At 44.0% G+C, this 27920-nt stretch overlaps 1 protein-coding gene across 1 annotated transcript in view; it reads right to left on the bottom strand.

Moving 5' to 3' along the window:
- The window catches only part of LOC150038961 (protein-cysteine N-palmitoyltransferase HHAT-like), a 218600-nt gene that overhangs the window by 154975 nt on the left and 35705 nt on the right, over window positions 1-27920 (bottom strand). Inside the window, exons 5-7 of the mRNA XM_090328171.1 lie at window positions 23618-23812; window positions 18814-19029; window positions 9073-9244 (exon numbers count right to left, since the gene is read on the bottom strand). Of these exons, the coding sequence (XP_090184297.1) occupies window positions 9073-9244; window positions 18814-19029; window positions 23618-23812 (583 nt within the window). The remainder of the gene's footprint in view (window positions 1-9072; window positions 9245-18813; window positions 19030-23617; window positions 23813-27920) is intronic.

Here is a 27920-nt window from a genome sequence, read left to right as displayed (position 1 = left end):
TGCCCCATTATTACAAAGCTATAACTTCAATAAGAACTGTTAACATCCCTTTATTTGAAATAGAGAAAACAAGATGACTGGAAGGGGTCGCGGGGGAGGGAAACCAGGACAAAAACATGAGAAGGGGTATCAATGTGCTAGAAGCAATGCACCTACTTACTACCTGAGGAATATAACTGTAATCCCTCTATACATTATCCCGACAATAAAATAAAAAAAGAACTGTTAACACACCTTAAGTAATCGTTTTCCCTGGAGAAAGTTAGCACAAGGGAAATCACATAGTATTCAAGACTCTGGGAATGAGATGTCGCTGAGAAGAATGCTATAGGAGATGAGATAATTGGAAAGGTATCATTGTTTAATGCTACTAATTAGCTCAAATTATTTACCTTAGGGACCTGTTGACAAGAACGACTCTATTTCCTTGTCCTGAGTTTGCATGATAAGATTAAGACTAGAACAAGGTAGTCTTAATATTAACATCCTGCTCTGGCTTCAGAAGTGTGTGCACAGAACTGTTTGCTGCTTGGGGAACTTGGCCAGGCACTGTCTCCATGGCATTTCTCTTAGACATCACTTGACAATGAGTACCTGGCCTCTGGACTCCAGAAAGCATTCATTTCCATTATTTCCAAATGTCTGTCCTACAAGAGAGTGCGGCCCAGGGCAAAGGCACAAAGGAATCTACTCAAACCATGGGAGAAAACCTTTCCTCATCACTGGTCACCTCACCATCATCTCTTACCATCCCTGACAAAAGCTTCAAGTAGACAGATGGCACCACGTTAGGGATGCAACAAGATGTTCTTGGCTTCTTGTAAGTCTGCTCATCAAGTATGCACACAGCATGCAAACTGACCTATACATGTACACTTACTTAAGACATACAGGTGTGCAAACACGGACAAACTCCCTCTTACAAGAGAGCAACAGGCTGTCAGATCATAAATGAGCTAGCTCTGGGAGTAAAGAGTATGCAAAAAGGAATATAATTAGGAATGAAGATTTAGAAAACAGAACAAGAGTGTCATCTAAGACAGGGTGTTGGTTGGGGGGGGTGCTTTTTGTTTGTTTAGTCGGTTGTGGAGCTTAAACTCAGGGACTCGCTACTATCTCTAAGCTTTCTCACACAAGGATAGTGCTATACTACTTTGAGCCACAGCACCACGTCCAGTTTTTTGAGGATTCATTGGAGACAAGAGTCTCACAGACTTTTCTGCCTAGGCTGGCTTTGAACCATGATCCTCGGATGTCCGCCTCCTTAGTAACTAGGATTACAGGCATGAGCCATCAGCACCCAGCTGTTGTGTATTTTAAGGGGTAAGAAATGCCTCCCCTAGCAAAGGTGTATTACTTCACTAAGGGTGAGTAGCAATGTCAAATTATGTGACTAAGTAACAACTTAACTAAGGGGAAGTGTGCAAAGAACAAAGCTCACCATTGGTTTATCTCTCTTCCGTCTACAGAATTTTCTAAGAGAACTTACATTTACCGTCATAGTGGCAAGTAAAATGGTTTTTAATTTCTTACAGTGGTATCACACATATTCACCCCCTATCTATTGCAAAGTGTCTGCTTCTTAGCAGATGGCGATCCATGCTTTGTAAATCTGTCTCATTCTTCATGGGGATGTCTGTGTGCCAGGGCACACAAACAGTGGCTGACCCTACCACTTGCCCATCCACTATGCACTTTCTTCCTGACTAGCAGGGTCCTGATTTGGTTCATGAAGCCATGTGCCCTCTTAAACATCCTAAGTTTCCCAGAGTTCATTGAATTTGAATAAGCCAGGAAGGATGTAACCAATAGCAGGAAGCGGTGGATCAGGCCTTCAATGCTAGCTCCCTGGGAAACAGAGACAAGGGGATTGCTGTTCAAGGTCAGATCAAACACAGAAGAAGTTCACCACACTCCACTGCAACCGACGGCTGGGTATGATGGAGGGACCTAACATCCCAAACTTTGAATGAATCACAATGGCTGAATACAATAGCATATGCCCATTATCTCAGCAACAAGGGCAAGCACACATAGGGGGATCACAGTCCAGGCTAGCCTGGACATAAAGCAAGACCCTACCTTGAAAATAACTAACACAGGAAGTAAAGGGGTGGCTCAAGTGGCAGAGTGCCAGCTGTGAGCAAAAAGCAATTTCCATTCCTTTCTTTCCACAGATGTTAATCTCAGAAGTCCCTGCAATCTGGCTCACCAGGGAAAGACAGTTGCAGGGATTAAGTGCACGGTGTCTTAGTAGTAGTAGCAGTAGTAGTAGTAGTAGTAGTAGTAGTAGTAGTAGTAGTAGTAGTTCAATATTTCAGTTTATAAATACAATGCATTTTGATCAAGGTCACCTCTTCCATCAACTTCCACCCATCCCCCAGGTTACCTGGTTCTATTTTCACATATGTTCATTGAATATCTATTGTATTGTCCTACCTATCCTCTCTCCATTTGTCTGCCCTCCTCCTCTGGACAAACACCCTTGTCCCTGACAAAACATGCTTCATCTTCCTGGCATTCATTTTTGTTATATTTAGTTATTCAAAGGAGTTAAAGCCCTAGAACCCTTCCCCAGGCATACCATACTTCATCTGTGTATAGATACACATGGGTCTGTGTGTGTTTTCATGTATGTTCTCTAATTCCAGGAAAGACTGTCCAGGCTGGCTTTCTATTGTCAGGAAGAGAGCTTCAAGATTGAGAATAGAGACTCCAGTAGGCTCAGACAGAATAGGCTCAACATTCCCACCTCAGGGCCTAGCCTGGAAGTGGCGACCTCCTAGGTCTCTGCTAAAAACCACCTTTACAGCTGAGAAGGCAAAAAAAAAAGATTTTGCTTTTTAGGTTCACTAAATTACCATGTTTAGCTGAATTCTCTCCCTTGCAGGATGTCTATAAATTAAGATACGAATGCATCACTTCTAAAAACTAAAATATAAAGGGTTTACAATGTGTGAAAAGACTGTGCATCTCTAAACTTTAGAGTTTATCCCTGGCCAGCAGCGATCCCTCTTTCTCTGTATAATAGGCAGAGCTGCTTCTACTGGAAAACATTTTTAATGAAATCACTTAAGGGATTACTATACAAGAGAAGCCAAAATTTCTCCTCCCTCCCACTCAACAGTCCTCTCTCTGTGTCTGGAGATGAATCCAGCATGCCACAAGGGGCCTATTACATGGCCCAAAGCACTGCAGTGCTGTGCTACAAAATGTTGACAAGAGTTTCGCCAGTTTCTGATGGGAAGGGATTCTGAGGGTTGTCACTGGATATATCCCAGAACCATTGCCCATTTTCTTTCTGTCGACAGACCTAACTCTGTAACAAATGGAATGTTAGAAGAGACTATGTCTGTAAGACCCATCGTCTAGACATGGATGGCCTGGCAGAATGTCTATCAAATGTTCTGATGTGGCACCGAAGGCATCATCTGATGAGGTTGGTGTGCCATTGCACAGGATGAAGACGGTGGGCCCTGCGCCTGATTGCACATCGCCTAAATATGTGAAATATTCAAAGGGGAGAAGTGGCAAGTCTCACTAGTGCCCCTCTTAACCAACCCTACAACGTCTTCTTCTCCCTGCCAATCTATGATATGCTTATTTAGAAGCCTTGCTACTCGGTAGTCACCCATCAGAGATACAAGGCCAATTCCACCAAATCACAGCCCCGTGGCCCAGCCAATTGGGACTCCTTCTGGAATTACATGAACAAGTAAAGAGAGTTTGCAGTATCAAGCTAGAAGAGTGGTCTTTCCCACACAGGAGAAACTGGGTTACTTTTAACAAGTAGAGACAGCAAAGAATAAAAACAGAACCACGGGCGCCTCTCATGTCTCCAGATATTGCTGTGGTTCCAGTTCACTGGTAGAAGACAAGAGGCAAAACAAAGTGCTAGCAAAGGCCACAGATACCTCAGGAATAGAGATCATTTTTTATTTGTTCTATAATATTTACAGATCATTTACGAATGATAGTCCTCCTTGCTCTTGTGTCTTTCCCCCTGCCCCATTGTTTAATGTAAAGCATGCCAGTAGCAGCCAACTCTACCTCTTAGCTTATAGTTACAGAATATCAACATTATGACAGAACTGGAGGAGACATGGATACCACCATCCCCCGAGCACCTGGAGTTGGAGCTGGTGATGGTTATTTATGAGGTGTGCCTGTTCAGGAAAGGAGTGTGAAGGCTTCCAGCACTGCAATACTGGTGTGCGTTCTTAAAGATGTCTATTTGGTGGCATACAATTAATTGAGCACTACATCTAATGAGATCTTCAATTCCCTTTCTGGTCAGACCCGGAAAGAAGCTGTTCAGCATCCTCTTCCTGAATATTCCTTATGCATTAACAGAACTCAGCCTTCATCCATCCTCCTTCAGGAAGCTACTACTACCACTACTTTTTTTTCAGTAGATTCTGATTGCTTGTAGTTGCTAAATGTGGGTATTAAGTTCTTCCGGAGAGACCTCTATTTTCTCACTTCTGATTTTCTTCAATCCTGAATTTATACTCCCTAAAGAATTTTTTTAAATAGACATTGTCAACCCAAATCCAAACCATGACTTCCCATTTGCCAAAATGAAACAGCCCTTCCTCTGTTTTCTTAGCCTCTCTTTAACGTCTGACAACCCTGCACTTCTTTCTTCATAAGACTACTTGTTTCCTTCTCCATTTCTTAGCATTCCTGCTTAGCAACTGCTGGTCCCTCTTTTTCTTTTTTTTCTTTCTTTTTTTTTTTTTTTTGTGGGTCACAGGGCTTGAACTCAGCCTGGGCGCTGTCCTTGCGCTCTTCAGCTCAAGGCTACCACCCTAGCCCTGGGCCTGAGGGGGGTCCCAGAGCTCTTCAGCTCAAGGATACCACCCTACCCTTCAGCCAAGCCCCACTTCCCCTTTTCTAAGGTTAATTGGAGATAAGAGTCGCAAGTCCTTTTGTGCCCAGGCTGGCTTTGAACCTTGATTCTTAGATCTCAGCCTCCTGAGTAGCTAGGGTTGCAGGCGTAAGCCACCGCACCCGACTGGTCCCTCTTTTTCTACATACTCCCACCTCAAGCATTCGTGTTCTCATTGCAGTCCATCTGCTAGAACATTTCTAATCCAGGAATTAGCATAGCCCAGGAGAGACCGAGGTTACCCATCCAGAGCCAGTGCAACCTCAGCGCAGGCAACAAACCCAGTCCCCAATTCCCTGTCCATTCTACTCTGTCCTTCTACAGCACATCTCACCACAGCCTGACCTCTCCTGAAAAGCTGATTACAGCAGCTCTCAGCCTCCCTGAAAATTGAAGTAGAGATTTAATCATTATCATCAGAACTGCACTGGGTCAGGAGGGAGGAGTGAGGAGGAGAAAAATAAATGGGAAGAAAATTTTATTTTGACATCTCTAAGAGGGGATTAAAGAAAAAAAAACAATGTTTCATCTGCTGCCCCCTGGTTGCTATGGAGCTGCTAATGTCTCAATTACACAGAGCTGCACTTGAGCTCTGACAGACAGACAGATACCTCTACTTTTCCATTCCCATCAGGAAAGGACTTAACACCTTCCTCGGAGTTCAGAAACAGCCCCATTATTTGATTAACCACATCAAAAGCATTCCATGGTAAGCCATCTCTACTGGCATCCCTAGACTTGTTCATTCTGCATGGATCACTTCCTAGAATAACATAGCCATGTGCTTTCCCCTGACTGCCTCATGCAAAATCGCAGATCACTCATTCACCTGGATGTCTGGCCACTTCCATGAACACCAATCTACTGGCACTCAGCAGGCAGAGTCCCCACAGCATTTTCCTTTATCTGAACCAGCATATTAGTACTCATTAAACACTTAATGGCCAACAGACATCAGAAGTGGAGAGAGAGTTGCTTTTCTAAAGCAGCTGCCATTCTGCTGGGGGTTCTTGGAAAGGTCACTTCCAGGAAGGGCACAATGTTACCCAGTCCTGAGATCTTTGAAATGAAATCCCAGTTGTGTATTTTCTTCCCTGTGAGACAGAGGTGTCTTGTGCTCCTTGCTAACCTCACATTCAACTGCAACTCCAATATGGGGAAGAAAAAGCCATCACAAAAGGAAAGCCTTCCATTCAAGGGAACAAAGGGACTGGGCTCTGGTAGTTCAGGCCTATCCTTCCAGCCACTCAGGAGACTGAGATGTGAGTATCACAGTTCCAAACCAGCCCAAGCAGACCAATCTGAGAGACTCCCATTCACCAGCATAAAGCTAAAAGCTGAGATATGGATCTAGTAGATCTCCCTATTTAAGCAAAGACGACAAGCAGGAAGACAAGTTCTGGAGTTCACATCCTACACTGAGGAAAGAGAGGGGAGAAAGAGAAGAGAGAGGCTCATGGTGTCTGAGACTGCAGTCCATGGTCTTTTGGAGACAGTACACTGTGGCAGAAGTATGCGGCAGGGGACATCTGCTCACCTAATGTGACTATTATACTTTTGAAAATTATTTCAAATGGATTTTGAATACAACATATACGCATTCAGTATACACCTATTCTAAGCTGAAAGTCCTGAAGTGATTGCCATTTAGTGATTTTATCTTTAGTTGGAATGCTGAGTGTTATAATTTTGCAATTATTTTATATATAGTATAAGACAGAACAAATAATAGATCATGTAATTAGGAACTAAAATCCTCATTTATTTGAATTTCTTTTTTTGCCAGTCCTGGGCTTGAACTCAGGGCCTGAGCACTGTCCTTGGACTTTCTCAAGGCTAGAGCTCTACCACTTGAGCCTCAGCACCACTTCCAGCTTTTTTCTATGTATATGGTACCGAGGAATCAAACCCAGGTCTTTGTGCATGCTAGGCAAGCACTCTACCAATAGGCCAAACTCCCAGCACCTAATTTGAATTTTTAAAAGGTACAAATGGGAAATAAAAGATACTGGAATTCATGTTTAGCATGAATTTAAAATATCCATAAGCCAGGTGCTGGTGGTCATATCTGTAATCTTCACCACTCAGGAGGCTGAGATCTGAGGATCATGGCTCAAAGCCAGACCAGGAAGGAAAGTCTATGAGACTCTTATTTCCAATTAACCACCAGAAAACTGGAAGTGGCACTGTGGCTCAAATTAGCTCATGTTTTGGTGAAAATATATTTCCTAGGTTAGTTTACTGCAAAGGCAGCAAGTAATAACAACCAACTACAAAAAGGTCTAAAAGAAAGGAGCATCAAAATATAGAAACAATGAAAGTATGGAAATGCTAATTACCTTGAAATAATCATGACACATTATACATGTATTGAAATATGACACTATACCCCAGGTGTACAATGATTACACGTTAGTTATCATTTTAAAAGGCCCCTTTCTTAGCCAAAGGAAATGCACAACACTAGTTGTTTTAAAAAAAAAAAAAACTATTTGGAAAGGAGAGACCCTTATTTAAATAGCTCAGCATTTTTTTCAATCCTAAAAAGTCTCCTCCTATAGAAACATGGGTGATGGTAAAGATAATCAAGATCATATACATATACATATATATATATATATATATCATCAAACAGTAAAGAGATAAGCTTGTTCTTGTCACCTCAGCAAGAAGCAGCTTGATCTGCCCTGAAGACCCTCTCCCTTCCCCTTTCTCTCTATTTCTCTCTTTCTCTCTCCCTCTCCCTCTCCATCTCCCCCTCCCTCCTCCCTTCTCCAGCTGCAGGCTGGAGGTCAGACCTCAGGCAGAATTCAGGCAGCATGAAAGTTCTCCAAAGGAGCAAGATGAGGGAGGGAGGAGACGCAGTTCAGAACAGGGCATGAGCTCTCCTGTTTTAGCCAGAGGATAAAGAATGGCTTCTTCACAGAGAATCCTGCGCTGGGGACTATGCCCTGCTGAGGAAATAGGACTTTCCTTCCTCCTTGCTGGAGAAAAAGGCAGGTAAAAGTCGGGGAGGCCCCAGCAGGGTGCACACACACACCGTTTATTCTACCAGCCATATTTTTCAGGAGGCAAAGCCTTAATGTGTCCTTTCATTTACACCTCAAACTCATTCTGCAAGGGTAAGTTTCATTTTTAAAAAATGAAGATTCTGATACCCAGGCAGATCTAATAAAGCATTTGAAGTTGCCCAATGTGTTTGGTGGAGCTAAGATTCAAACCTATGCCTGTCTGGCTCTGAAGTTCATTCCCTTTCCTTTGATACACGACTGGGATCTGAATACCAATTCTGCAAAGATAGGTTTCATTTTCAGAACAGATATTCTAACACCCAGATTTAATAAGCCAGGAATGGAGGCCCACGGTGGTTGGTGGAGCCTGCAGACCAACTGTATCCTGAAGGGTTACCCCTTAAAACAGACTGCTGAGCAGCCTCAGCAGCCCAGCCAAGCAGGGAGAGGCGTACCCAGTGGAACTCAGAAGATTCCAGAACAAGGAGGAAGCTTGATTCCCAAGCTAAACAGCACAGCCTCCCTTCTACCACTACCAAGCACCTCCCACATGTATCATCTTCATCAGCAAGAAGAATGAGGTTTAAAAACAAAGCGGGGGTGGGGGGACTGGGAGTTTGGCCTAATGGTAGAGTGCTAGCCTGGCATTCATGAAGACCTGGGTTGGATTCCTCAGTACCACATACATAGAAAAAAGCTGGAAATGGTGGTGAGGCTCAACTGGTAGACCTCCAGCCTTGAGAAAGTCCAAGGACAGTGCTCAGGCCCTGAGCTCGAGCCCAGGACTGGCAAAAAAAAAAAAAAAAGCAGGGTTGCTTAAAGGCCAGACAAAGCTGAAAAGAAGTTGACCATTGGCTAGATCAAAAGGCTGATCTAGGAAGATGACAGTTCAAAGCCAGCCCAGGCAGAGAAGTCTGAGACTCTAATCTCCAATTCACCACCAAAAGGCCAGAAATGATGTGGTTCAAGTGGGAGATCACACAGCCTGGAGCAAAAAATGTCGAGTGAAAGCGTGAAGCCTGGGTTTAAGCCCCAGTTACCAGTAGATAGGCAATCAAAACAAAAGTTTGCTCAAGACAACCATACCTCTGAGCACTGGGTACCCTTGCAAACAATTCCCCCCACGTCACCAGTGGAACTCGTCCAGCCGATGGTGACATCCACAATTACCTAAGGTCCAGCAAGAGACGGCCCCCAGCAGGGTGGTGCTACTGAAGATGGCGTGCATGTACATGAAGCTTAGCATCAGCTCTGCCAGTCCCCACCAGCAGAGCAGGCGGCCCAGGCCCCGGACCAGCATGCGGAGGCTGTCCTTCACGGAGCAGAGCTCTGGTTGTTGCATCTGAAGTAGAAACCACAGAGAAGATGTTAGAGGGTGTCTCAGTTCCTAACACTTGCAAGTCATCTGCTGGGTGGGGATGTTACTCAACTCCTCACAAATCCTCATCGCCACTTCTTTATTAATAAAGGGCTGAGTTGGTTTGGCTGGGTGGAAAAGCCATTTCCAGCTGGAAAGCTGTTCCAGAATAAGATTAAGGAGGTGCCAACACAGCTCTGTGGTGCCAAGAACCATGCCGGTCCATCCTTCCATCCCAGCAATGGTCCTAGAAGAACCTCAGCTGGGGACCAATCCTTCCTGTGTTCTCTCCCTGGGGACTTTGGTTTCTTTGGGGGGGGTGGGTCTAGGTACCCACCTATCTACCTTCCCCCACGGCCATGTCATGTCTAAGGCTACTAACACTGAGCTAAGCGAGAAACAGGCACAAATCTGGTAAAAGAAAGGAAGACTGGGAAAGTAGAAAAATGAGAAGTGTCATCCTACATTGAGTCTTTTGGTAACAAACAGGAAGAGGTGTCTTTCTAAGCAACATTCTATTATAATAACTGAGAACAAGGACTTCATTTTTTTTCAGTACTTGGAATTGAACCCAAGGCCTCATTCAGGTGAGGCAAATCTTTAACCTTGAGCTTTGCCCCCAGCCAGAGAACATGGACTTGACAGTCAGACTAACACAGGATTGCAGTATAACCCATAGAGCTATATGAGCCTGAGCAGCTTCCTTAAGGCCTTTGAGTCTTGGATTTCTCACCTATAACAACACATGAGCAATCACACACAGTGCTGAGGGCAGAGCCTGGCCTGCCATAAGCATTAGGTAAGTGGCAGCTATTTTGACCCTCATATATGTAGCTTCTTCACATTCTTCTGTCTTGAAATAATTGTCAGTCAAAGGGCAAACATCTAAAAGAGTTCAGGGCCAACCACCAAAGGTGAGAGAGGGGTGTTGCTATTGTTCCTAGGCACAGGTCGAGCACATTGTAAAATGCCTGGAACCAGATGTGGCCCAGATTTGGGAATATTTGCAGCGACTAAACTAGTTGCCCACCCCTAATCTGAAAACAGGCACCAAAAACATTCGGATTTCATAGCATTTCAGATTTTACAACTAGGGCTACTCAATCGGTTACTGAAAGGATATGCATTACAGGTGGATGATGCAGAACAAAACCCAGCTCCAGCCAAGTACCCTGGCTGTGTAGTCTCACCTTACTACACAATGATCTAAACAAGCAGTTGTAGAATTCACATGCCATAAGACTTAGAGTGGTGGCACAGGTAGTAACTTCCTAACAGAACTCCCACAGTTCAGCAACTAAGAGCAAGGCTTAACAAGCAGTACTGAGAAATGGAATTCTGTGACAAACTGAACTGCATCAAACTAAAAAGCTGCAGAGCAGAGGACATAGTAACTAGACAGAAGTGATAGCCTACAGAGTGGGAGAAATCTTCGTCAGCTACACATCTGATAAAGGACTTCGAACCAGAATAGAAGGGAGCTTAAAACACTAAACTCCCAAAGCATCAACAATCCAGTTAATAAATGGAAACACAAAGTGAGCAGAAAATTCTCAAAAGAAGTACTGCAAAGGGCAAATAAATACATGAAGAAATTCTCAACATATACCTGGCCATCAAGAAAATGCAAATCAAAAGACAATGAGATTCCATCTCATTCTGGTCAGAATGACCATCACTAAGATCACAAACAACCCCTCCCATCACTTTCATAATAGCATGTTTTAAAAATAAGACAAACAGCAATAGATGCTAGAGATGATATGGAGAAAGAACCTTTACACGTGGTTGAAAGGAAGGTAACGGTTATGTGTAGCCATTATGGAAGCCAGGGGGAACAGCTGAAGGAATGTAAGTCAGGCTACCACAAAGGTATTTTCACATTCGTGTTCACTGCAGCATTATTCACAACAGCACAGCTATGGGAACAGCCTGGGTTCCCTACAAATGATGAGAAACCTACCTGTTTAATAGAAGAGAAAGAGAATGAAAAGAACTCAAATATCCAACAATCAGGGACTCACTCAATGCATGAGTATACTCTCATATTATACAGCCGTGGAAACTTCTTTGTTCACTGTGTATAAAATGACAGCTTGAAAAACATATACCAAAATGACAGTAGCAGATATCTTTACATGGCAATGCGTGGTTATTTTCTTGGTAATTAGACCATTTTGAAACCAGTGGAAAGTATTGGAAATGTATTAACCTGTGACAACTGTGGCCCTCCCAACTAATGTATGGAAGAGCGTCTTTTCTACATCCTGCTTCTTAGAAGAGGCCTGATGTCAGAGATTTCTGCCCAGAAGGCTAGCAGCTACCCGCTCCTTAATGATGAGTCAGCTCTATATTGCCTTCCCTTCCCTCCCCTCTCTTTAATCTTCTTAGCTACACACTGACTTTTTCATTTTTCATTCTCAACTCTGCCTCTCTAAAGCAAATTCATTTTGGCCTAATCACCAGCAGCAAATGAAGAAGTAATTACATAAACTATGGTCTCAATATTTGTGTCGTGTCCCTCCAAAATTCCCAAGATGAATTCTACTCCTTCCCTGCCCCACCCCCTACACCACACCCACAAAGGGCTTGTTAGGGTAGTATCAGAAAACGGGGCCTGCGAGAGCTTGATGAGATCATGAGGAAGGATATCTCAGAATCAACATTAGTGCTTCTATAAAAGAGATTGCCAAGAGCCAACTAGGCCTTCCACCACATGAGGATACATGGAGAAAATGTCATTCTGCAAACCAAGCAGGTTCTCACCAGACACCAAATACGCTTGTGCCTTGATCCTAGGCTTTGCAGCTTCCAGAAGTGTCAGGAGACGGTTTTTGCTGTTTATAAGCCACTGGATTTACGGTATCTTGTTACAGTGGCCTCAAAGGTATGAAACCCTATGCTATCCATAAGTCTGTGGAAGCCAAAAGAGTTTGTTCATGTCATGGTCACTCTCAAGGCTAAGACATGAAGAAGTACCAAAATCATTCTAGATCATCCAACAGGCCTTTTCTGGTACCTACACCCTTCCATAGGAACAAAGTGTCTGAGCAAATGTGATAATAGCCTTAAAAACAATGCTGGCTGGTGATATTCTTCACATGACTCATTATCTCCAGTTTCTATCAAAGTAACTAAGCTTTGTGGGCTGCTGAGTACCAGCCTGACTTGAGCTCAAGTCCTGAAGACCAGACCTGCCTCTGAGGCCTCGGGGTGTCATCAATGTTCACTCCCCAGCCCCCCAGCCCAGGAAGAAGGGACAAAAGCTGGATTGGACTAGAAGCAAGCCGGGATAAGGCCACACAACAGCTCTACTGGGCAATTAGAAAACTACATTTTCCCAGCTGCCTCTCAGCTCCAAGCAAGGACACTTCAAGGTCAGTTCACGGGTCCTCCGTGTCCTCCCCAAAATCCTGAACAGTGCACAGCCACACAAACATCTGTGACCAAGAACCATGAGCTACGGAAGGTGGCTGACTAGCTTCCCCCAAAATGATTCACCTGCTTTCCACAGACCAATCCTTCCTGACCAAACTTGATAAAGCATCATTATACATCGCCACGGGACTGGAAGGAGTGGACTTCTCCCTCCCATGATCCTCTTCGGGGCTTGAATGCTTCCTCATTCCAAGCAACAGAATGGAGATTTCTTAATGGCACAAAAGTACCCAGGAGACAGAAAACAATCCAAATTTTATTCTATTTGCTTTTACCTTTTAAGAAATGCTTATTTATCTTTCTGTAAGTTTGGTTGCTCACTATTAACAGTCCACTTAATGCCTTCAATCTTGTGGAATCTCTTATTTCAATAAGTTAGTGTTTGTCCCCTATGGACACAGCGGGAAGAACAGACTGGCTGCACAAAGCTCATCTAATACGCAGGTCGCTCTCTTGTCTGCATGCAAAGTACGCCATTTAAGATGCTTCCAACCCCGGGGACTGTCAGCCTGAAGACCACTGGAAACTGCCATCGTGGGAATTCCAAGTTCAGACTCAACTCAAAAAAAGAAAAGTACACATTAACTCATCTGCAAAGTGCACTTTGAAACATATTATATTTTAAAACCTCATTTCATGCAAATTGTACAAAAGAGACTCTGGAAGCCTTCCTCTTTCAAAGACATTCTTGTGATTGAAGATGACAGATTCTTTTCTCTCGCACATGCGTAATCCATATGTTTCAGAACAGCAAACAAAGGCCCTGTCCTTTATCACTAATTGCTTTAGTGGAGCCCCTGTGCCCTGCCTGCTTGGGTTCTGTCTGCTGGGGCTAAGAGCCTGCTACCTAGAGCCGTATTCCTTCTAGGAGGAATGAGGCAGCTTCTCTGTGTTCCACATCCCTTCTTGCAACAAATCTCTCTCTACTCTCGTCCTCATTTGGCCCCAGCCAAGCCACCTACATCAAGGCTGGTGACACACACATTCTCTCCTGGGGCTGCAGCTGGGGGCACTGTCACCTCTGATGTCCAACCAGGCCTCCCCCTCTCCCTCCCCCTTTTCCTCCTCCTTTCTGTGGGTTACCTGAGAATGAAATGAGCTAGAACTTGTTGCACTCGCTTGGAATATGTGCTCAGTGATAAGATTACTGTCAGAGCCAAGCAGAGGCTCGCACCTGTAATTCCAGTTACTGAGGAGGAGTAAAATCTGAGGATCAAAGTTTGAAGCCAGCCTGGACAGAAAAGACAGTGAGATTCTTTTTTTTTTTTTTTTTTTTTTTTGCCAGTCCTGGGCTTGAGCTCAGGGCCTGAGCACTGTCCTTGGACTTTCTCAAGGTTAGAGCTCTACCACTTGAGCCTCAGCACCACTTCCGGCTTTTTTCTATGTATGTGGTACCAAGGAATCGAACCCGGGTCTTCGTGCATGCTAGGCAAGCACTTTAACCACTAGGCCAAACCCTCGGCCCCAACAGTGAGATTCTTATGTCAATTAACCACAAAAAAACAAAACAGGAAATGATGTGAGGCTCAAGAGGCAGAGTGCCAGTCTTGAGCAAAAAAAGCCAAGCAAGAGTCAAGGTCCTGAGTTGAAGCCCTAGTACTGAGAGAGAGAGAGAGAGAGAGAGAGAGAGAGAGAGAGAGAGAGAGAGAGAGAGAGAGAGAGAGAGAATAGCATTATTTCCAGTGCTCTCTAAAATCAGAACCCACCCACACATTTAACAGAGCTTCTAGGGCACCCAGCCCTTGCCAGTCCCTCAGAGGCTACCACCCCCATGTAAGCAGCAACCTGGGTGTCTCTTAAAACAAATGGAACCAATGTACTGGCCTATATAGAACTCAAGGAAGACCACTAAGCAGGCAGAATTGTCTCTCTTGTGGCCACTTACCAGGCTGGATATCCAAGGCCTAAATTTGAGCCTAATCTTAGCTGTATTAAGTGCCACAGTCTTCAGTCTAAAACAACCTCAGCAATAATTAACACTTTATGTATGTGTCATGCCTCAATACCTACATAAAACCATTTTATAACAGGCTCAGACCTGTAATCTTATCCGCTCAGGAAGCTGAGATCTTAGGATCGAGGTCCAAAGCCAGTCTGGCAGGAAAGTCTACAAGACTCTTACATTCATTTAATGAACAAAAGCCAGAAGTGGAGCTGTAGCTCAAGTGGTTGAACAAAAAAAAGGAAAGGGACAGTGCTTAGGCCCTGAGTTTAAGCCCCAGTACCAGCACACACACACACACACACACACACACACACACACACACACACACACACACACACACACAGAGACCATCTTTACAACAATCCCATAAGGAAGCAACTATTCATCTACCCATTCTACAGGTCAGGAAACAGAGGCACAAAGTGACTCACCAAGAGATCTCAAGCCAAATAACAGGGATTCAAACCAAGGAGCTGGGCTGTAGGCCTTTTAGAACACAGCCTTCAGCAAAGAAGGTGTACACTCTACCTGCTCTCAGCTAAGTAAGTGGCAGCCACAGCCTGCTTGAGACCCTCCTGGACCTTTGCCATCCCAGGCCTCTTGAGCTTCCCCAGAAGCACTGCAGAAAATAACTAGAACCTATGTTTTTGATACTGTAAAGACCACCAGAAATGGCCTCCAAGATAAGGTATGAAGGTACTTCAACAGGTAATATTTTTACCTGTTTATGACTGGCATTTTCAAATTGTCTAGTCCTTAAATTACCAAAGATCTCTCTTTATCTCTCTCTCCACCCCCCTCTCTCTCTCTTCTCTGTTCTTTCCTTTCTATTTCTGTCTCTGTCTCTCTGTCTTTCTGTTCTCCCGGCTCCTCCCCCTCTTCTACCTCCCCCAGCCCAATCCTGGAGCTTGAATTCAGGGCCTGGGCACTATCCCTGCGCTTTTTTTTTTCTCAAGGCTAACATGCTACTCTTTGAACCACAGCTTCACTTCCAGCTGTTTGATGGTTAATTGGAGGTAAGAGTTTTACAGATTTTCCTGCCCCAGATGGCTTCAAGTCACCATCCTTAGATCAGCCTCCTTATTGATTACAGGCATGACCAAACCAGCACCTGGCCAACAGACTCTTTTGCACTTCCCTCACCTTGTCTAAGTAAATGTATGTACTAAAGAAAAAAAAATGGGTGAAAGATGCATCTTCTAGAGATGTGCCTCATCTTTTCTCATGCCAACTGGAGCCTGCAGTTTCCACAGCAGTGCTCTGCTGCCCCCTGGTGGTACGGCCTCCCACTCCTGTTCTGTGTCTTTAAGCACTGGTTTAACAACCCAAGAACTAATGATGCATTTCAGTATCACCACTCCTTGTACTTGAAAGCATTTCATTCTTTCATTCATCCATTCACTCCATTCATTGACTTAAGCATTTTTCCAGAAAAAAAAACCTCACTTACAGGTTCTTCCAATTAGCATTCTCTGCCCATCCCAGCCTTTTCCTCCTTGGTGAGCTTAAATTTAACACCTCTCTTCTCACAGGTGGTGATCTCCTCACAAACACCATCCTTCCTCAGCCATTACAGAAACTGCCTGGGTTTTTTTTTCTGTTTGTTTTGCCATGTACCTTTCTGAACACTTCTGTTTCTAGGCTAGCTTTTTTCTCAGATTATAGAGAAAAATTCCAATTTGCCTTCAGCATCTGTTACATGTGGTTCTTGGAAGGCTTTAGGAAAGAGAAAAATATATGAATGAAGCTGGGCACCGATGCTTATTACTGTAATCCTAGCTATCCAACAGGCTGAGATATGAGCATCATGGTTCAAAACCAACCCAGGCAGAAAACCCAAGAGACGTATCTCCAATTAACCAACAAAAACCCCAAGTAGAGATTTGGCTCAAGTAGTAGCATGCCAGCCTTGAGTGCAAATGCCTTAAGCAAGATCATGAGATTTTGAGTTCAAGCCCCAGTACTAGCACACATGCACATGCACACAGTAGTGGGGGGGGGGAGGAGAGAGACAGAGACAGAGACAGACAGAGAGACGGAGACAGGGAGAATTAACTTGAAAGGAAGAAGATACTTCCTTATCTTTCCAGATTGTACTTTAAAAAATCAGCTCCAAGGCTAAAGGCTTAGGTGAGCTGACATCTCAAATCTCACCTGTGTGGGGCAGACTCAGAACCCTAGAATGAGCCTCTGCTACCCCTGTTGGACCCTACCAGGCAAGTCTTGACAGGAGGAGACAAGAGGTAAAAATAATGACCATTCTGCACCATCATAAAGCACACAACCTGTAGAGCAAAGCTCTTTATGGGTAATATGCAGTTAAGAAAATAATTTTTTCCTCCTATGGATTCTGTTTATCTGAAAATTACTCTTCATGCTGGAGAAATGCTTAGTCCGAAAGTTAGAAAAGTCAGAAAGAATTCTGATTCTATACTTTTGCCTTAGAAAGATTAAATGCAGAGAGTCTGAACCCACCACCTAGCTATCCCCACCCACTCAGGAGGGTGGTCCTCAGTCTCTAAGAGGTAAGGACTCACCTGGGGCCTGGTAAACATGGATGGGGAGGTCTGATTCCTTTAGTAGGCCCGAGATGCTGGGCCGGAGAATCTGCATTGTGAGATACTGGGTCAGAGAATCCCACATTGTGGCAACCACAAAATGAGATCATCATCACCCACCTTGTCTCCCACACTTTAACTGCGAATGCGATTTAACAATGCTGATGACAACCAAATGAGCCTATCTTACCCTCAAACTGAAGTGTATGAAACATTCTGCTACACCTCTATTTGCCCAGAATATCAGCTTCATGTAAAGATTTCTAAAGGGTAAAAAGGTTATATGTTCTTCAGAATAGTGCAATCACATTATATTACAATGCAAAATGTACTGTTGAATCCAATGTATAACTTGTAGAATTTTTTTTTTGATAGGGGGCTTGAACTTGGCGTGGGCTTTGCCCCTGAGCTCTTTAGCTCAAGGCTACTGCTCCACCACCTGAGCCACAGTGCCACGTCTGGTTTTCTAGCAGTTAATTGAAGAGAAGAGTATCTCAAACTGGGTTGGCTTTGAACGGCAATACTCAAATCTCAGCCTCCTGAGTAGCTAGTATCACAGGCATGAGCCACCGGTGCCTGACATGGAATATTTTTTTTCTGGCCAGTCCCGGGGCTTGAACTCAGGGGCTGGGCACTGTCCTTGGGCTTTCTCAAGCCTAGAACTCTACCACTTGAGCCACAGCACCATTTCTGGCTTTTTTTTTTTCTATGTATGTGGTACCAAGGTTTTTGTACATGCTAGACAAGCACTCTACCACTATGCCACGCTCCTGGCCCCAAAATTTTTTAAAGATAAAGTAAGTGATTTCTAGCCAAGCCCTGATGGCTCAGGGCTATAATACCAGCTATGCAGGGGACTAAGGGTCATGCTGTGTTTTATGTGTGCACACATGCGTGTGACCTCCATGTGTGAATACACAGTCTCTATACCACCAAGATCGTTTACTTCTGTAGCTAGCAGTAAGGCAGTCCTTGGGGTCCACTGAGTGAGGTGTCCATTTCTAACTTACACGTGGTCCTGAAGGCAGCAAGTTGAAGGGGGAGAAGGAAGAGGAGAGATGTCTAAGGAAAGGAAAAAGTGTGTGGGGAAAGACAAAAGCGACTTAGCCTGACATCTGACAAGGATGCTGTCCAGAGAAGGCAGACAGGAGCTTGGGCATCAGCAGCTCCCTGGTCGGAAATGCATTCTTGCCTTCAATTCCTCTGCTTTCTTGCCTTGGTCACCTAAGCAATATCTAGACTACAACAGGATATTTCACAAGAAAACCCTCTACTAACTGGCATTAACAGAATTTCTTTCTTACTTTTGTAAATGTCACTATCACAATCAAACGTCCTCTTTCTCCGGAACTCTGCTGCCAGGAACATCAACTTGCAGTACTCAGGTAGGAATCCCAGTGGCCAGAGGGAGCCATAAATCTGAGTGATCAGGTGGGCCCGCTCCAGCTGACACGAAAGACAGCATGACCTTAACTGTGATGGTCTGCTCCTCTGCTGTGTCCCCCTTATCATGAAAGCTCAAGGCCACACATGGCCTGTGCCTTCCATTTGGGGTGCACCTCAGTGGAATGACTCAGGCTTCACCACTCCAGCCCAGCCCCAGCAGGCACTACCTGTTTGATGAACTCTGGATAGATGAGAATGGGCCCATTGTGGAAGACAGGATAATAGAAGATGTAGGCCAGAATCCAGGGAAAGGAGTAGGAGGAGCGGGTGGAGGGCTGCTCCTGCCAGCAGAGCTCCAGGCTGAAACTGGTATAGAACAGGCAGCGAACCGTCAGGGTGAACTGCAGCAAGTAGTACTCGTTTTCTGTTGGGTACCATCTCCTCTGCAAAACCAAAGGAAGACGACAGCCTGTGAATGGCAAGGAACGTTCGATTGCAATGAACATCAAAGAAACCCCAGCACTAACCAAAGCACACAGTTAGGGTTGGAGGCATAGCTCAGTGGTAGAGGATATTAACATGCCTGATGCCCAGAATTCAAACCCCAACGCCACAGCACCAAAAACAAAGTAAGCAGTTAATAAGCAACGAAGAGAATATCTCGACCATCGACTTCCCGTTAGGTCAGACTCACATAATGAAACTTTTCCTGGATATACCTCTAACTGATACATCCAGTGGATAACACAGAGGCTAGCTATATCCAATACTACTTTGACAGCCCTTTCAACCATTCTGATGACTTAAGGGGGCCTATAAATATCACATAGGATTTCTCCCTTCAACATAATTTTCTTCTTGTTCTTTTGTTATTAATTCGTCTCTGCTTTAGCTGACTGCATGTTTAACCCAACTGTTGAGACTCAGAGGTCTCTAAGCTGCTACAGATGCTAGCCAGAAGTCAAAATCCCAATCCTGGGACAAGTTCTTTAAGATCCAACAACACTAGAAAATTTCTAAGGCATCCTTGGATCCAGTATCTTTACCAGACTTAAACAGCCAGCATACTTTCTAATGGAAATTTGGAAGAAGAAAACATAAGTCATTTACATGCAATCTACAAAGTCTACAGATGGGGGAGGCAAAACCACAGGGTATGGCAAAGTCCTGAGAGGTGGTGAGCCCAGAAAAAAAAGAAGCTTTTTCTGTTTCTTGGTTGGTTAGATGGTTGAATGAATGAGTGAACTTTTTGCACAGACATCATTAAGGTTCTAGACTAAAGAAAGAACATCAAAATCACAATGTTCAGGCCAATGAATGTGAATAGAGTACTGTTACAAAAAAGACTGAAAGACACAGAACAATAGATTGGTCACTGTCATAAACTGTTCAGAAAATGGTTGCGCCTGACAGACATAGAAGCAGCAGCTCCTTAGTGCTCCCACCTGTTAAATAAATCTTTAAGATAATTAATTTTATTCAAGTTTATCTGAGAAAAAAAAAGAACAAAACAAAAAACACAATTCACAAATTGTGAACTTCCCAGAACCACAGAAGGTTCTGAGAACTCCAGCCAACCATAAAGTGAGCAGACGGGAAAACAAGTTAATTGACTCCATACTAATCAAGCAGCCAATTGGTTACAACTTAAGTAATTAACTGTGTACAGCTTAATTAGTTAATTGGCTGGAGGGCCTTCCACGGCCAAACAAAGCTCAGTTATTGTGACTAAACTTTTGCATTGGTTGGATCTGCTGGGTCCAGTGCTGGTCCCTAGTTCAAACCTATACCCTCCCACATCCCTTTCTTTTTTTTTTTTTTTTTTTTTTTGCCAGTCCTGGGCCTTGAGCTCAGTGCCTGAGCACTGTCCTTGGGCTTTCTCAAGACTAGAGTTCTACCACTGAAGCCACAGCACCATTTCCAGCTTTTTTTTATGTGGTACAGGGGAATCAAACCCAGGTCTTCATGCATACTAGACAAGCACTCTTACCACTAGGCCAAACTCCTGGCCCTCCCACATCCCTTTCTTTAACTCCATATCATCTCTACAATCCACAAATGCTGTATGAGCAGCTGTCTACAGAGAAGCAGCCTTGAGGGTGGGGACAGGGACAGGAGAATATTGCATTTCCCTCTGAAGATAAGATGCATGAAGCATGCAAAGTGTTAAATCACATCAAGTGAGCACATAGCTCACATAGCTGCCACACAATCTAACACTGTCCCTCTGAGACTCACAGAAAGGGACAACAAGCCAACAGGAGCTGAAAAGGGTGATTAGAGAGACCCCGAAATGGCTTGAAGAGGCATGATGGTACACGTCTATCATTCCAGCACATGGAAGGCTGAGTTGGGAGACTCAAAAGCTCCAAGCCAGCCTGGGCTACACAGTGAGATCCTATCTAAAGAAATAATACAAATTAAGTTAACTAAAGAAGCTGTGCTTTGAAGAAGACAAGAGGGTGGAGTGGATGAGGCATCTGGGATAAATACACAAACAGGGAGGGAAGGGGCGTGGCCTGACCCTCCCTGCGACTACAGTCCCGCCCCAGCAGTGCTTGCGTGCCAGTCTCTGGCAGGATGGAGATGAGAACACTGGGGCCTATTCTGGGCACAGGGTTCCCGATGCTGGCAGAGTTGGAACTCTCGGGCTGTCTCTTGCCAAGCTAACTGAGACTAAACTGAAGGGCTCTAAAGCCCTGCATCCTGAGTCACAGTAGATCTGGGTTCCTGAACTTCCCTTTCTGCTATGAGCTTCTCCCTGGAGGAGAGCTCCCATAGACGGCGAATGGCTCCACACAGAGAAATGCTCCCCTTCCCTGTAGCCACAAAACCAGAGGCTTCCCCAGCAGCAGCCTTGCATGGCAAGCCTGATTCTCTGACTTGGTGAGACAGGGAAGTCATACAGACCACCCAGGGGTCCCGCCCAGGCCTCAGGTATGCTCAGTGCATCAGTGCTAAGTCATCCAGTTACCAAAGGCAGATCACACAGTCCACAGCCATTCGGGACACTCTGGCTAAGGCCAGGAGATGATCTCCAAATCATCTACAATTACTAGAGAGCACACTGCAGGAAGAGTCACACCCACAAGCAGCCAGCAACTCAGCAATACAGGCTGCAGACAGCCAGCACTCCGCAGGCCAAATTGGGTGTTCATCCAATCACAGAATACAAATGTACTACCACAGGACTAAGAAAATAAAGCTAAGAGCAAGTATTTGGAGGCTTATGCCTTAATCCTAGCTACTCAGGACCCTGAGATATAAAAGACTGGTTTAAAGCCAATCTGCACCAAAAAAAAAAAAAAAAGTCTATGAGACACTCCAATTAGCTAGCAAAACGCTGTGCTAGGGCCATGGGTCAAATACTAGACCATAGGCAACAAACAGAGTGAGAATAAGGCCCCGGAAACAAGCCCCAGAACCAGAAAAGAAAAAAAGAGACAAAGAGAAAGGGAATGAGGAAGGAAGAGAGAAAAATGGAAGAGAAAGGAAAGAGGGAGGGAGGGGAGGGAAGGAGGGAGGGAGGAAGCAAAAAGGGAAGAGAGGGAAGGAAAGAGAGGAGGGAGGGAGGGAGGGAGGAAGGGAGAGAAAAGAAATTCAAGAAGGTAAATTTCTTTTTATTATCTTTAAGTAGTTGTATTACAGTCGCCATTCAACAATGCAGTATCTGAATATACCAAATCTTAATTGCATTATCATCCTTTCAACATTATCCCCCATACCCACCCTACCCTTTCCTTCAATTTTCTTTATTTTGTTGGACATGAATTGAATTTTATGAGTTAATTCTCCCCACTTCCTCTCCTCATTTGTCTTCTCCCCTCTTCTTTTCAAGTGCTCATTTCCTGGTGTTTACCTTGCTGTACTGTCAGCCTTTCTAAGGAATTTCACCATTTGAGTTCTCTGATGAATCTACCATATTTTGGTTGATACAAGAAGGTAAATTTCTGCAAAAGAAAAGTTTTACTAATGCAAACACAACCTAATGTCTTCTGTCTTTAGCACAAACACCTACTAAATATTTGAGTCTGTCAAGATGCCATCATTTCAAAAGAAAAAAGAAACAAAAAGCCAGGAGCTTAGATTGTGCCCTTTGGATACAACTGTTCATCATTTCCACTTCCTAAATATGAAGAGCTCCTAGAATTATCTATATCAATAAATAATGAACAAATCTCCTGGAATCACTGTGGGCAATTGATCACTTGAGTTTATGGCCAAGAGCGCCTCGTAAAACTTGTAGAACACTTGCATAAGTATTTGGTTTTAATGAAATACTTTATGGAACTGCTCATCTCTTTAACCCTTACTCCTAACCCTCCAGTCCTGACACCATCCATGCCTATCCAAGCTGGGAGCAAAAGTACAGCCTCACAGGCATCAGATAAGATTGCAGGACATTGCAGGGATCTTTTCTTTTTTTTCATATATTGTTTATTGTAATTAATAGAAAGGTTACATTATATTTGCCAGATAGAAGGTACATTAATTCACATACATTGATACCCTTTCTCATGTCTTGGTCCCCATTTCCCTCCCCTCCATCCCCACCCCTCATCTTGTTTTCCCCCCTTCCCTATCCAATTTCAAATAACCAAATACAAATATATCCGATATATCAGATAACAAAGTAAGATACTGTAACAATATGAGATCTTTTCTTAAATCTACCCTCTATTGCCTCTAGAGGGAGCTCCATCAAGTATCTCAGATTGTTTGCTGTCTGAAAATAAAGGCATCTAATAGCATCAAAGAAAAGCAAAGTGAGTCAGGTGCAGTGACTCAGCTACTCAGGAGGCTGAGATCTGAGGATCACAGTTCAAAGCCAGCCTGGGCACTAACGACCCTGACATTCTTATTTCCAAGCAATCACTAGAAAAGGGGAAGTGGGGCTGTGGCTCAAGGGGTAGGGTGGTAGCCTTGAACTGAAGAGCTCAGGGACAGTGGCCAGGCCCAGAGTTCAAGCCCCATGACCCACAACAAAAAAAAAAAGAAAAGAAAAGAAAAAAGAAAAGCAAAGATGCTTACCTTAAGTTCCTCCACACCTTGCAGCCTCAGGGTGGAGAGCAGGAGGAGGGAACAGAGCCAGGACAGGAGCAGTGACCGGAACTGGGCCACGCAGAAGGCGATGATGGTGTGGAGGAAAACCATGGCCACCCCTGGAGCCCCCAGTCCATGCCAGCAGGCCCACATTCCATAGGCCATGAGGATCCAGGGTCTGTGCTGTGGACAGTGAGAAGGGAGCAGGAGAGAGAGAAAGAAGTGAGTCCACAGGCATTGCTCAGAGAGATTCTACATGGAAGAGGAGGATCTCTACTAACCCAGGAACAGGGAATCCAGTACTCTGCCTGCAGTCAGAGCCATTTAAACCACTGATCCCCCCCAAACACACACACACACACACACACACACACACAACAATGAGATCACACACACACACACACACACACACTCGCGCGTGCGCGAGCTCAACAATGAGATGCCAGGCTGTGTTTTCAGCTCACTGGTGAAATATCCCCAATCTGGACAGTCACACCCCACAGGCCCTATCCTTCAGAGATGAAGCCAAGGGGAAGTTCTGTATAGCACATACTTCCAGGAAGCCTCAGAGAACCCTAGGCCTCCACACTTTAGAGGTGCTTAAAAGCTGCTTTGGCAAGAAACACTGACTCCTTACTTAGGCCTCCAGATGAATTAAAAGCAGGATAAAGGCTAGACACTCAGACACCACTTTGCATCAGTGTCCTCTGAGCTGAGCCATTCTCTTCTGCATTCCCTTGGCAATCACCTTGGGCTCCAGGAAAGACAGGAGTTGCCAAGAAGAATCTTGTAATCAAAGACCTGAGGCAACAAAAATCCTTCAGACAGGCGATGCCTTCTTATCAATCTTGTGGAAAAGGAAGAGAGAGAGCCAACCTCTCGGATTAGACTGTCTACCAGGCCACAGTGTCCTCACCAGACAACAGTGACTTGTTCTTGTTCTCTTTAAGCCATAAAGCAAGAACAACTTCTCCAGGACCCTTCCAGAGACAACGACTGAGATGATAGTTATCCATGCCCAACCTGTGACCAGAACTGTTTTAATTACACATAGCTTTTGCCCCCTGGTCCAGTTCCCCACCTACTTTTAGCTAAAGCTTTTATCTATACCCATAGATAGCTTGAAGGGGTACTGCTGTATTCCCATGACTGGCATGTAATAAATCCCCTTTCTCTTCCCTTCATCATGTCTTTATTTGACAGATGTGGTGAGCTACCAGAACTGACATGTAGAACTCCCAGAGTTTGGACCTAGGATCTAAAATTCCAATTATAATATGCTGAGGCTCTCGAAAGTCTGGACCACAGATTTAACATTAAATATCTAATGATAGTCTTTTTGTTTTGTTGGGTTTCAGGAGGGGGAGAGGAGTCATGCACTGGCTGTATAACCTTAAGCAAGTTATTGTATTTCTCAATGCTTCCGATTCTTCTTATATAAAATTGGAGTAAGAATTTTATGTGTCCTAGTATCTCCTTCATGAAGTTATGAAGAAAAATAAGGCACCCCTGTGGAACACTTACAACCAGATAAACATATCAGGGGATCCTCAATGCACTGGTAGTTATCCTTGAGGAAACATAATGTCTCACAGACATGCATTTTGCAATGTGGTTTGCAGAAATACACAGAGCTGAGGAGTAGGAGCTTAATGAATTTAGGTCTTCCTATATGAACAAGATGCCAGATGCCAGTGCCTCGAGCCTGTAACCCTGCAACTCAAGAAGCTGAGATCTGAGGGACATAGGATCCCCAGTATGGGCAGATAAATCTCAGAGTACCTTCTCTCCAATTAACAACAACAAAAATCCAAATGTAGAGATGTGGCTCAAGTGGAAAGACTTAAGTGAAAAAAAAACTAAGAGAGTGGGGCATTGAGTTCACAAAAATAAACAAAAATTAAAAGTCGAGCAAAGAAAGACATCAGTAGAGTGGAAACTGTAAATCTCATCCTTACAAGATAACTCTCCCACAATGTCACTTCAACACTAATTGTCCCCACATCTGTACTCCAGCCCAAAGAGAACATGTTAAATGCAAGACTAGGTCAGCCACTTTTAAATTCCAAGAAAACCAGAGAAATGTGACATTCATCTTTTTACCATGTTTCCATCCTACTGCCCACAAAAAACAACCACATAAATTTGCTTCACATTTTCCTCCACTGGCTCACCTCTGGGCAGAGTCCAGTTTTCAGGAACAAGTTTGCCAAGCACTATTTTAGGACCTCACTTGAACAAATGAAAAAGAAAAAAGGTTCTTTTTAATATGACCTACAGTGTCGACTGCTGGGATTCTTTTCCATGCTTGCATGGTTACATGAGTATGCAAATATGCAGTTACACTTTTATTAAGTGCTATTTGATCCATTTGGAAAAAGCCTGTTTGCTGAGATCCATTTGGAACTTAACCACAGACAGAAGTTACCTTGACTTCGAAGACAGCTGGAAGAACCTTTAAGGAAATACTTAATAATGTTCCGTATAAGCCCTATTGGCATGAGAGATTCCATGACGACTTTAATAGTGGTCTCAAATGCTACTCAGAAGACAAATGTGCCCCACATTCTCATTCCCTGATGTCTTCCTCCCACCAAACAGAACAAACAGAAGGCACTGGAGGAGGTTCTAAGACATCACAGAAATGTCCTCAAGTTAATCCCCTGCTCTCCATGAACCTTCATACTTGTTGCTAGTCTCCAGACCTGCAGCAGAGAACTATATACCTCATGGTGAACAGGAAGTGAAAAGATTGGAAGAACACAAACAGAACCATCCATGCAAAACTATTGTGCAATTTACAACCCCACTAAAATCAAGATTTATCAAAAAAAAAAGATACTGCTAGAATCCAACACAACAAATGCCATTAAAATTCTGACATAGAATGATCCACATTCCAAGCCTTGTCCCTAAATAATACCACAGAAATGTGGCCCTCACTGGTGGGGAAGCATATTTATCTAGAACTCAATCAATATCCTTATGCATCGTATAACCTAGAACATACTACACTATTAATTGCAGCTACTGTTGAAATATATATATATATACATATTTGATTGATATATGCATATGCATATGTGATGTGTATGTATATATGTATGTGTATTTCCCCCAAGAAAACAGGGGAGAAATACTCTCTCCTACAGTCCAAACAATTGCATTCTATGCAGCTATTCCTGGGCATAAACTAAAAAACAAAGGGTATTATCTATAAAGGGATTTCAGCTGCTTAGCTGGACAAAATGAAGAGAAAAGTCAGATTCTAGGAAAACCATCAGTGCAAGAGATCCTATTAGTTGTATAGATTTGACATTGCTAGAAGACAGTGCCTGTTCACTGTGTCCTCACCATGGGAGCTGACACAATGGGATAAGGCTTCTCTGTCAACTGCATACCACACCATGGGGAGCCGAGCATGGGACAGGTGCTAATACTGTCACTTCTGCAGCTGGGGATGCAGTGAAATCTACCCTGTAGTCAACAGTAGCTCTCACCCTAGCACCCACACCAGTTTGGCTTTTCTCAAAAGTTCACACAAGAATATTTTTAGTTCTAAGGGCACAGAACCGTGTGTTTCAGGTGGTGGCAAGGCCACAGAAGTGTCTGAGAAAGGAGGCAACCCAACCTCACATAGCCCAGTCATAACCAAACCACAGCCAAGGCACAGAGCCATAATTCCACCTTCCCTCTCAGAGCCCTGGTTCTTCAGAGTCTTGCCAAAGCCCAGAGCGTGAGTCCTGTCTGGAGAAAAGGCATTTCATCTCAACCAGTGAGCTCAGTGGAAAGTTTTACTATTTGTCATGACCAAAAGGAAAAAAGAAAGAAGAAACCATATGTTTTTGAAAGTAGCCTGCCTCTCAGCATGGGAGGTAATGTGAGCAAAGGAAGACTTGAGCTTAAGATCTTGGATGGAGAGGGAAGCATCTTTCAGGGATTCTGGTAATGGCAGCAAGAACCATTAAAGCCAGTCTTTCCCCAGCACTGGTCATGGTTTATGATGCCTCAGAGGACAGGGAAATAAAAGAAAACTGTAGTCCAAATTTTCCACCCTGAATAAGGACCAAAAACAACTCTCCAAATTATGGCCATCTGGAATACTTAGCCCAGGTGCTGAAAGGCCACAGCGAATGAGGCCAAAGCTGTGGTTTATTCTTATAGGAGGGCCAAGAAAAGTTAGACAAAGAAAGCACTATGCCCAGCCACAAGCAGATCTCTGCCCACCAGCTGTCACAGCAGTGAAGTCTGTGGTCACAGAGCAGATGAGACAAACACAAAGAAAGAGGGC

The sequence above is a fragment of the Megascapheus bottae genome, unplaced genomic scaffold (assembly GCF_031878675.1).
Source record: "Megascapheus bottae isolate mThoBot1 unplaced genomic scaffold, mThoBot2.hap1 H_1, whole genome shotgun sequence".
Taxonomy (NCBI): Eukaryota; Metazoa; Chordata; class Mammalia; order Rodentia; family Geomyidae; genus Megascapheus; species Megascapheus bottae.
The sequence above is the reverse complement of the archived record's forward strand: the minus strand, read 5'-3'. Positions and strand labels throughout refer to the sequence as shown.